This window comes from Lagenorhynchus albirostris, chromosome 5, assembly GCF_949774975.1.
Source record: "Lagenorhynchus albirostris chromosome 5, mLagAlb1.1, whole genome shotgun sequence".
Classification (NCBI taxonomy): domain Eukaryota; kingdom Metazoa; phylum Chordata; class Mammalia; order Artiodactyla; family Delphinidae; genus Lagenorhynchus; species Lagenorhynchus albirostris.
The window spans coordinates 89732599-89744662 of NC_083099.1; the positions used below are offsets into that span (position 1 = coordinate 89732599).

The 12064-nt window shown below is 39.8% G+C and overlaps 1 protein-coding gene across 1 annotated transcript in view; it reads left to right on the plus strand.

Moving 5' to 3' along the window:
• Window positions 1-12064, plus strand: part of MORC1 (MORC family CW-type zinc finger 1) — a 290081-nt gene that overhangs the window by 110467 nt on the left and 167550 nt on the right. Inside the window, exons 6-7 of the mRNA XM_060149355.1 lie at window positions 3133-3186; window positions 7357-7391. Of these exons, the coding sequence (XP_060005338.1) occupies window positions 3133-3186; window positions 7357-7391 (89 nt within the window). The remainder of the gene's footprint in view (window positions 1-3132; window positions 3187-7356; window positions 7392-12064) is intronic.

A 12064-nucleotide genomic window follows, 5' to 3' on the forward strand; every position in this document is an offset into this window, starting at 1 on the left:
TTATATTGAATATTCAGATTGCAGAGGCAGGTGACAGAGGTTTTCTTGTCCATCTGTTATTTCCAACAGAGCAAAGCATAGCAGTGAGTGCTGTGTAATTCACAGTGGTATGTTGAGTTTTTGGAACCTTTTAGTAATTTGTATTTACTGAAAGTACCGATTGATAGAAAGGATGCAGCAGATTTGAAACCACAGAAATGGAAATGTAAAGAAGCCTGGCCTTGCTGCTTGGGGAAAACAGTGTAATTTTTACAGACAACAGAATAAAACAAACAGGCAATATTCAGCAGATATTTAGTTTTATCTTGTTATCATGGAGAATGATTTCAGGCTGGAAAGGATGGTACAAGTAGTTAAAAGTTAACAGGTAGAAGACAAATAAAGAAATAGCAATTTTGAGCAAGTTGAAAAATTATAAGCTGAGTGCTGGAAAGACTGTGAATTTTATCTTAGAAAAGTTCCTCAGCCTCAGTTTTGCATAGTTTCTATAGCTATTGCTCCCCAACCTCCCCCCCCCACCATTACTACCCCATTATCAGTTGGTGGTCTGGTAACTTGACAACAAAAGTGACAGCAGCGTGAAGCCACAGCAACAAAATCAGATACAAATTGGCATAGTCTCAGCTCCCAGAGATAAAATTCTTATCTGAGACTGGCCTCAGTAAAAACAGGAGTGATTTTTTATTCCTCCTTTGCTTCACCCCCACATCCAATCCATCAATCATCAAGTCCTCTTCATGCCATCTCTGTGTCTCAAATTCATCCATTTCTCCCCATCTCTACTGCCATCTCCCCTCTGGATTTCTCATAGCCTCTAAACTAGGTTCTCTGCTTCCCCTTCTTGCTTCCCTATGATCCGTTTTCCTAAAAGCTGCCAGAGTGAGCTTTTAAAAACTTAAACCAGATGTGTCACTCTTCTTTTTTTTTCTTTTTAATATTATTTATTTATTTATTTTTATTTTTGACTGCGTTGGGTCTTCGTTGCTGTGCGCGGGTTTTCTCTAGTTGCGGTGAGCTGGGGCTACGCTTCGTTGTGGTGTGCAGGCTTCTCATTGTGGTGGCTTCTCTTGTTGCGGAGCACGGGCTCTAGGCGTGCGGGCTTCAGTAGTTGTGGCATGTGGGCTCAGTAGTTGTGGCTCATGGACCTAGTTGCTCTGCGGCATGTGGGATCTTCCCGGACCAGGGCTCGAACCCGTGTCCCCTGCATTGGCAGGCGGATTCTTAACCACTGAGTCACCAGGGAAGCCCCAAGGTGTGTCACTTTTCTTAAGACATGACAGTGGTTTCCAGTTGCATGGGGACCAAGTATGAGCTCCTAACCATGGAGTAGGAAGTACTGCACGACCTGGCCATCCCATGTCTTGCTGTGATCTCCCCGTTTTACCATAGCCAGAGCAGACTGGCCTGCTTGGCTCTTTTCTGCTTCAAGGTCTTTGCACCTCCTGCTCTTGCTGGAGCATTTTCACTCCAGTTCTGCAAGGGACTGAGCTCTCATCTTTCAGGGTTCAGCTTATGTCTTCTGTGAAGAAAGGCTTTCCCTTCCTCACCAGTTACTCTTCCCCATACCTCTTTCTTAGTAGCATTGAATCATAATCTGTGTTTTCATCTTTATATGTTTGTTTACTTGTGTATTTTTCATATCCCCCACTAACTTGAGCCCGCAAAGTGTAAAGAACATGTCTGCCCACATTGGCACATAGTAGGCAGTCAGTAAAAATCTCAAGTGAAATGGTACAGAAGCTTATATGGCATTTTTGGCGGGGGGATCAGAATGATTGCAGTTACTTTCCTGAAGGATTGTTTAGAAAGGCTTGTGGTTTGAAATGCTGCTTTTGTAAAGCATGTCACCGACACTTTTCTTTTGCTCTGTTCTAGATTTTTAAGTACTAACTTTCTTTTGAGTGAAGGACACCTTTTTGCAATAATTGCATTTAGTAGGTTTATGCTTTTTTTCACGAACAGTGAATATTTATTAAAAGGCAACTATTTTATAAGGGCAGCTAAGCTCAGAAATCAGAGACATCTGATGTCTGCCATTAAAGGAGTTAGTTCTACTGTAGGGTATAATTAAGAGTCAAATGAATGGTGTACTAAGCAATTAGGATAGTGGTTCACAAACTTATCTCTTCATTAGAAGCATAGTAGGTTTATTCTGATGACGAATTTGAAAGCTGACTGGAGTCAAGAGACCCCTCATCAGCATGTGTTTATAGTTTAAAATTCCAAAAATAGATATATGTATATGTTTTTTTAAAATAAATTTTTAGCTAACATATCATCCTGTGGCCTGAGGTATTTGGAGTCACTGAGACATTGCAGATTATCCTTCCTCCTGTACAAATGAGCAGATGTTTTTTGATAAATGGGTCTCTCTTGCTTCTGCTACCTGTTTACTAAATATAAAAAGAAAATTGCCTACTGAATCTTACTTTAATGCTGCGATAAGGTTGCTGATTGAAATATCCACAACAACAAATGAAAAGCAAGTGTGGGACCCTGAAGGTGGCTTGATATCACCCCAGAGGAACATTCAGCCTTCAAAGTATAAATAAGGATGGCTATCTAGTGTGTTCTATTGCCCAGGACTTGGCAAGAGGGATACAGGGGAGAGTGACCACTGGTAATCTGTGAGATTATTTAAGGATCAGGGTTGTCCAAGGTGAAAAGATTGCACAGAAAAGTGTAGATTAGTGGTGCAAACAGGGTCCCCTGCCAGTGCCTGTGTCTGCAGATGGAGTCTTAAGGTCTTTCAGTGAGCCTGGATTTTGATCAAGGTTTTTCAGAAGTAATTTGGCCTTAAATAATACAGCTTTAATGAAACATTCTCTAAAAAAAACTTGAGTAAATGCTTATCAAGCAATTTTAAAATGTCAAAATTTGCTTTAAGTACAGTCAGGTCCTTGAAGTCTTTGTTTCATTAGGAGTAGACAGGATATTTTGGCAATAGTGTTCTTAGCCCTGGCTTTGTCATGTACTTCAGAATCTTGACCATGCTGAGAAAGTAGTTTCTAGAATAACTCCGTAATTGATTATCTGCCTAGAACTGGAGAACATTGTCTGAACGTGTCTTGAACCTTTTACATTGATTACAGAGTTGGTTTAACTTTGGTTTTCCCTCTATGTCTTCATCAGCACCACTCACAGTTTCCTTTTTGGAGCACTGGCTGAATTGCTGGACAATGCAAGGTAAGGATTATGTGTAAACAAAGGTTATTCAAAGGGACAAAGGCATTTCATAACATTAATAAAGTCTAGTCATATTAAGAGATGAAAATACGTTGTCATTTCCCCACTTGGAATGCTTTGTGACTTGATTTCCTATAAAATCAAGGTATTATAGGAAAAAGAACAGATGAAAGGAGGAATTATTCATCTTTATTCAGTTTGTATTTATGATCATACTTGAAGTGCAGATAAATTGGACATCTGTTTTTTTTTTTACATCTTTATTGGAGTATAATTGCTTTACAGTGGTGTGTTACTTTCTGCTTTATAACAAAGTGAATCAGTTATACATATACATATGTTCCCATATCTCTTCCCTCTTGTGTCTCCCTCCCTCCCACCCTCTCTATCACACTCCTCCAGGTGGTCACAAAGCACCGAGCTGATCTCCCTGTGCTATGCGGCTGCTTCCCACTAGCTATCTACCTTACATTTGGTAGTGTATATATGTCCATGCCACTCTCTCACTTTGTCACAGCTTACCCTTCCCCCTCCCCATATCCTCAAGTCCATTCTCTGGTAGGTCTGTGTCTTTATTCTCGTCTTGCCCCTAGGTTCTTCATGACCTTTTTTTTTTTTCTTAGATTCCATATATATGTGTTAGCATATGGTATTTGTTTTTCTCTTTCTGACTTACTACACTCTGTATGACAGGCTCTAGGTCCATCCATCTCACTACAAATAACTCAGTTTCATTTCTTTTTATGGCTGAGTAATAGTCCATTGTATATATGTGCCACGTCTTCTTTATCCATTCATCTGGACATCTGTTTTTGTGTTTATAACCATGTAATAGCAGATATTCATTTGGATTTTATTTGAATTATGTATCAATGTATACTATGTATTGAGAATTTAGGTTTGGGTTTGGGCATTTACTGAAGTCTGCATCAAAGTGAATTGCATAGTTAAGGAGAAAAGAGCTAAGTGTTGTTGATACCCTGCTGTGTATCAGATCCTGTTCTAAGCTCTTCATGTAGAGGTATTAACTCATTATTCTTGACAACAACACTTGGACCTGGGAATCATTATTTGAATTCCCCAGATGTAGAAATTGATGCACAGAGAGGTTAGATGACCTATTCAAGGAGATACAGTTAATATTTGGTAGAGCTAGAATTCAAATTCAGGCTGTCTGGCTACAGAACTCCCTTGCCCCATTTTACTGTCTCTGACAAAGGTATTGATGTTTAAGGAAATCTCTTTAACAATTTAAGACCTGCTCAATAGTGTGTTTGTGAAGGAGTCAGTTTTTCAGCTCACTGAATATGGCATTTGATTTTTTTATATTTGTATTTGCCTGTAACAGAAGATTTTGTCACCTTTTCTGCAGAAAGCAAAGTCCACCCAGGGAGTAGTATGCGGTTGTTAGATAAGGGATCTCAGTGGGGAGATCTAAATTCCCTGCCACTGATTGATGACTGTATCACAGCATTTTGCATTTTCCTCTCGTTTCTGGCCTTTGAAGGGAGGTGACTGAGTGTCACCACAGGGTGTAGTCATTTAACCAGCCATCTAGAACTTCCTGCACAGCCATGCTCAATGCTAAGTAAAAAGTCCCTAGCTCCTCTTTATATGAAACTCTGCAGGACTAATGGAATCACCGTCATCACAAAAAGGGAGGGGAGAGGAGAAAAAGAAATTTGCTTGGTCAGAAGAGCTGTGAATGCAACTTAGGTGGAGCTAACAGAGATGGGGCTACTACACATGAATGTTCATGGTTAGTCCCTGCAGGAATTCAGGGTTTCTACTGTTTGCTTCTGCCCAAAGCTTTGAAGCAAGGCTCCTCCTGTATCCATTAGCCCTCTGTCCTACTCAGTGTCCATTTCCAGCAACTTGACATCTGTAACTGTGAAAGAACACATCTGTCTCTTTTGCCTACTGTCTTTTCTCCTATAAAGTTGTTTCACTCATTTCAACAAAGGAGGGCAAGTAAAATCATAATGTAGAAGAAATAGAACAGTGGGAACGGTTTATGGAGTAGAGAGGGTGATTAGCAAAGAAAGATTGACTGCAGACTCAGGGGAGTGAGGGAAATGTGATCAATCAAGCAATTCTTCAAGCAGCATTTGTAAACAGGCAGCCCCTGAACAAGTCCAGCCTGTCTCATGTTTCTTTGACTCATACTGAAAGTTTGCACAATATTTATAAAAAAGAAAAGAAGGAATTGTTTGTAAAGTTTGAGAAACATGAGGTGCCACATAAAAGAATCTGGATCCCATGCTTTTTTAATGTTTTTTTAAAGATTAGACGTACCAACCTTGAGGCTGCCTTCCTCAACGGGATCAGGTGTGTAGCAGGTGCACTCTTGGGACCAGCCTGTGTTTTCAGCTTTGCCATTCCCAGTGTTCCCCACGGCCAGCCTGAACTCTTCAGCTCCTCTGTCTTCAGGGCACACTGAAGTTTGTCACCGCTGCTTAGATGCTAGTAATTGACAGCAAATGAAGCTATTTAACAGACTTACTTGAGATGCTTGCTTGGTCTTACAGAGGTCTTCATAAAGTCCCTGTGTTACTCTAAGACGTTATTTTATATCATTGTATTCAAGATTTTGATGATTTCCTGGAGTTGTCAAAATTAGAACTGGAAGGTATTAAAAGAATGTTGTGGAAAGAGGAGGAAAAAATGTGACAGGATAGGAAGGAATTGTTAGGGGACTCTTCCTGATACAACACATTTCAGAGAGAAAGTACCTGGGCTCAAGTACAAAGCTTATTATGAAATGTCTTAATATGCCGTAAAGGTAAATGACTGTTCTTTGTCTCATCCCATGGAATTTTTCTATGAAGAAACTGTTTCTATGAAAAAAACGGTTCAGTACAGTGGCGTTTATTGAGCAATTATTGTATACATGGTACTTTGTATAACATGTAATTATACAATGGAGATAATGATACCTATGTGTCACGGGTCTGTGGTAAGGATTAGAAGGGAAGGTTTAATATTTATTTGTCACATGGATAATGACCAAGAAATGACAGTGGTAACCCCAGAATTTCTTTAGAGGAGGCACTTAGAAGCAGCAGTTGGCTAGAGGAAGGAGCTAAGGGGCCAACTTTGTAGAACAGGTACATTGTACCTACTCCATTTATCTGGGGTAGTTTTGGGTCAGGACTGATGGAAATTTTGGGAGACACTCAGATTTTCCCACCAGAGTCCCACTGGTTGTTATTATTCTGAGCTTCCTTCTAGACTCTTCCTTCCCTCAACATACCCACTTCCTCGTCAGCTAAGCCCTCATTGCCCTTCTCCTTTCTCTCACAGCCTTCATGTGGAAACCAGGATCTCTGGCTCTTTCTCCTTTCCTTTTAAAGTTTCTACTTTAAAAAGTAATTTAAGAAAATACATAAATAATATCTGTGAATTGTAGAAAACTAAGAATAAGAAAAAAAGAAAAGGCACCAGTAACCTCATCATTTGTGTGTGGGGGTGTCCAGCATACTTCTCTGTGCAAGACCAAATATTAAATATTTTCACCTTTGTAGGCCATGTGTTCTCTGTTGAAACTACCCAACTCTACTATTGTAGTGTGAAGGCAGACAGACTATAAGCAATAGGTATATGACAATATGTAAATAAACGGTCATGGTTGTGTTCCCGTAACTTTATTCACAAAAACAGTTGGTGGGCCCATAGACCATAGATTGTCAACCTCTGACCTAGAGAAAATCACTGTTAACATTTGATTTCTTTCCTTACAGATATGCACATGAATATCATATATGTTCTTTAAAAATGTGATTATATGGTACACAGTACTTAGTAATTTTCTTTTTCTTTTTGTACTAAAATATATCATGAAAGTCTTCATATGACTTCTGGATTATTCTCCAACCATTTTTTTTAATGTTCATATCCATTTTCTTGAGCTTCTTGTGTAACTACCACTAAATTCCATCTCTTTTAAATTTCTGACTTTTAGGCTTTGTAATATTCTCAAATTACGAGTGATCATAGGTCTTAGTCTACAAATGCAGGGTGAAACATTTTAGTGTTTTTAAAGCAATTTAAGCAGATTTCTCCATTGTTTGCTATCTGACAGTAGATCATATGTCACATGAGCAATTCAGATTAATGTAATTTTTAAAAATACAATTTCATACTGAAGCAGTATTTTTATATTGTTTTCAGAGATGCAGGGGCTGCAAGACTTGATGTGTTTTCAGGTGAGCAGATTTTCTTTCTCCTTTTTTCTTCTAATGGAAAAGCCTGTAGTTATTTTGATTTTCTTTCATTTCATGAAAATCAAACCACATTCTATAGATTTTTAATGTAATCTAAGTGCTTTGTGAGTTCAGTGACCCCGTGGGGAGCCAGGTTGAGAACAATATACTCTTTGAGTGAAATTGTTCACTTGTTAGAGGACTCATTTACAAAATTAGATCTTCCAGGGTTTTGTGAAAGCATCAGTGATTTGGAGCAGTCAGTTTGTCTGCCACGAGAAAACAGTTTCATTTTAAAATGCATATTAACTTAATGGTTATTCATAATTAAGTATACATCATTCCCAACATATCACAGTTTTAAAGTGTGTAAGTGAATGTGTAGTATGAATGTTTGAAGGCTATGAAGTTCAAACCAAGCATGTTTTCTTTACTGACTTCATTTCCAGTCACCAAGTATTTTTTGCACTTATTAGTTCATTTCACTGAATATGATGCAGAGGAAGTTAGGTTTTGTGATCCAGTCCTGTAGTTAACACTACCTGGAGAAACGCCTATTGTGTTAAAACTGATCCCCAACCCAGATTCTATCAGCTTTCCTGTGAATATTGGCTGTTGGTCACAGGCCAGAGAATGTGGTCCATGATATAAAGTCTTATCATTATTTAAAAAGCAACTCAGTTCAGTTCAGTTTTCTAAATGTTTTAAGATTTTGTGCTAGGTGGGTGCTTCTGGTTCACGAGGAAGAGAGACATGGACATCTTGAGAGATTTGAAGAAACATAATAAATGACACTCTTCTTCCCTTTCTACTCCCAGGTTCTGAGAAGTTTGAGAAATCAAATAAGAGAGTCAGTCTTCATTGCTGATAAATGCTAGGTTGGAGTGTGGAGCTTAGTGTGGGAGAGCATCAGGCACTCGCCCACCTAGTGGAGTCATGCTCTCTGCAGGCAGCTTGCTCTCAGAGGGAACAGGAGAGACCTGAGCAGAACCTTCTTAAGTTACTTTTCCCCAACTTACTAGTCAGATGAGTGAGCTCACTGCTTCAGGGAAAAAATGGTCAAGGTACAGAGAAGGGCCCCATTTACTACTACTGATTGAACTCCATTCTGCATAGAAGGAAATGCCAGTAGTGGAGAAAGGGTGGTCTTTCCATATATATATCCAATTATATAAGAGTGAAAGAGAATAAGCATCTCTTGCCTAGGAGAGACTCAAAGCATGGTGGGAACACAGAGAAAGAACACCCCATATTAAAGAGCCAGGGCTTGAAATATGGATGTGATTTTTGTCAGGTAGTGTAGGAAGAAAAGAATAGTCCTGTCTGAGGAATTATTGTGAAAAAAAGAATGGAGGTAGACTAGTTCAGAGACTCATTCATTTATTCAATAACAATTTACTGGGTATCTATTATGAATGAGCCAAGCAGTTTTTCTAGGTGCTGGGGATAGAGCAATGAGTAAAGTGTTTGATTAAGCCTGTGCTCTCATGGAACATGCATTCTAATGAGGAAAGACAGACAATAAAGAAGTGAAGAAATAAATAATATACCAGGTCACGATAAGTGCTAAAAAGAAACAAAACAAAATGAAACATAGTGGGTTAAGAGAACAGAGAGGAATGGGAAAGATGTACTATTTTTCACGTGGTGCTCATGGAAAGTTGCTCTAAATAGGTGATATACCAGCAAAGACCTAAATGGCATGAGGCAGTGAGCCATGTATATATTTGGAGAAAAAGCATCCAGGAGACAATGATGGGGCTTGGTTGACTAGAGCTAAGGGTTAGAGCCAAATGTATGAGCACCTTGAATACCATACTAAGATTTTTTGTTTGTTTCTTTTTCTGTAGCCAGTGAACCATTAAAGAGTTTTGAGCAATGTCAGTTGCAAATTATTCAATAGAAATGTGCTCTTTTCTTTTTAAAGAAAGATACTCTAGCAAGAGCATACAGGATGGTTTGTAGATGGTCTGTAGAAGTGTGAAAGAACGATAGCAGGGAAGTGGGGCTATGGCTGATCTACACAAGATTTTATGAGGATTTGAACAAAGGCAGTGGTCCTAGCAGTGGAGGAAGGAGAAAAGATTCGAGCTGAATTTCATTCAGAGCACACGTATTATTGAAGGGTCGAAGGGTTGAGAAGAATTATCTGGAATCACAGAAAGTACAACAACTGTGATCAGAATTCACACATTATGTTCTTTTGGGTTTGTGCAAGACATCAGGGCATGGCAGTATTCACTTCACCCCACTTTCTTTAGCACTTGGCATTGTCACAAAAAAGAAAAAAGAATCTTTGCAATTTGATTTGAAAGGGGCACGTCTTTCTTTATTTAGGTAATATGTGTTATTGCAGCAAACCACAATATGGCTATCAACTTTTTATTGCAGCAAACCACAATATGGCTATCAACCTAGCAAACTGATTTTTCTTCAAAAAATAAAAAAAAAAAATAAACTAGGGCCAGGGCTTTTGTACCGATAGAATTGGTATGGGGGTACATAATTAATCTAAGCATTGGACTAGTTTTTAAATTATTTACTGAGGCATGTGAATTACTTTCTTAAGTTTTCTTCAAGTAACTTGAGGGCTATAAAATTCAAACTGAATATGTTTAGCCATGGATGTTTTATCTTTCTGTGTGTATTATTCTAGTAAACATGGGTATGCATTCAGTACATTTTTTTAGTGCTTACCAAGTGGCAGGCACTGGGCCAAGTGCTGAGTACACACAGTGCCTGCTTTTAAGGAATTGGCATCCTAGTAAAGGGATCTGTGGAAAATATTGTGTGCAACTTCACTTTTATGGGTAGAAGGCCGTTGAGCTTTCATCATATCTCTGAGGCAACTGAGTCCCCAAACGTGGAAGAACCACTAGTCTGAAAGAGAAATAGATGCATGAACAGGTATTTGAATATACTTTGAAAAGTGGGAAACACAGATTAGAAAGAAAACATTCATTATGGGCACCTGATGCTGTGGAAGGATTAGGAAGGCTTGCTAGAAGAAATCATGTATGAACTAGAGACCTAAAGGGAAAATAGGCCTTAACCTGGAGAATCAAGGATGGAAAGGACGAAGGAGAAGAATGTATAGTCGCTTGAATCTGGAGAGAACATAGGACACCCTGATGGTGTTGAAGAAATGTTTGAGATGTTCAGGATTAGTCCCAGGTGATTATTTGTGTAGAAGTGGAAGAGTGCAGTATGGGCAGGGGAGGGGATGACAAGAGATGAGCTTGGAGGGGTTCTTCAGAGAAACAGAACCAATAGTAGATAAATAGATATCTCTCCCTGCCCCTTCCTCCCTCTCTCTCTCTCTCTCTCTCTCTCTCTCTGTCTCTCTGTCAGTCTCTCTCATTCTATCTATGGATATACATATAGTAGAGAGGGAGGAAGAGAAAGAAGGGGATTATTTTAAGAAGCTGGCTCCCATGATTGTGCGGGCTGGCAGGTGTGGAATCTGTAGGGCAGCTGGCAGGTTGGAAATCCAGGTCAGAGTTGACGTTGCAGTCTTGAGTTCTAAATCTTCAGGCAGGCCAGCAGCCTGGAAACTCAAGCAGGGTTTCTGTGTTGCAGTCTTGAGGCAGAAAATTGCTGTTTCTTTGGGAAACCTCAGTCTTTGCCTTTACGGCCTGCAACTGATTGGATGAGGCTGACCCACATTATAGAGGGTATCTGCTTTACTTACAGTTAGCTGATTATAAATGTTAATTGTATCTACAAGTACTTTCATAACAACATCGAGTTGACCAAACAATTGGACACCACAGCTTAGCCAAGTTGACACATAAAATTCACCACCACAGAGAGGTTGGAGGGTCAGGTGATGAAAGGCAAGCTAGATTTGCTAACTGGTTGGGTTGCACCCTGTGGGCAGTGGGAAGGCATGCAAGGGTTATAAGCAGGAGAGGAGTGAACTGCATGACTGGCTACAGACTCTCGGCGTGCTCTGATTTGTGGGAGCAAGAAGTGGGGGAGCTGCTACTGGAATCCAGAAGAGAGGGGTGGTTTCCTGAACTAAGGCAGTGTCATGGGGATGGAGAAAGTGGTCAGATTTGAGAGATGTGAGGAGGTGGAATGGAGAAGACATGTCTACATGGGTGGAAGAGGTGGAGAACTTGATCTTGAGGCTTTGACGTGGGCAGCTGAAGCCTAATGGCAGAGAGATGCCATTTATTGAGCAGGACACACCGGAAGGAGGAGGCAGTCTGCTTGGGGAGAAGGTGCTGTGGTTTGTTTCGGACATGCATGCTTAATGGTTAGTAGAAATCGATCTGAAATACATAGTTTTAAGGAATTGAAACAAACAAGTTGGCGCCAAGCCTCTGAGTGGGTACTTGGGGAACGTTAAATTTTGAGGCTGTGATTGTCTGCAGGCCTTCATGGGAAGTTACAGAAAAATTAAGCACTGTATTAAGACTCTTGGGAATTTTGAGCCTTTCCCATCTATTCACCAAAGAAATGCCCTGCTTTCTTACGTGAGAACTATATACCAAGAGCTGCAAAATCAACTGTTGCAACTTCACAGGCTGAGGCTTGTGTTAGGTGGTTCCCAGTTCTGATAAACCTTACGATAATAGGGAGGAGTTTTTATTGCTGAACTGCATCCAAGACCAATTAATTTAGAATATATCCCGGTGATTCAAATGTGCAGCCAAGGTTGAGAACTATCG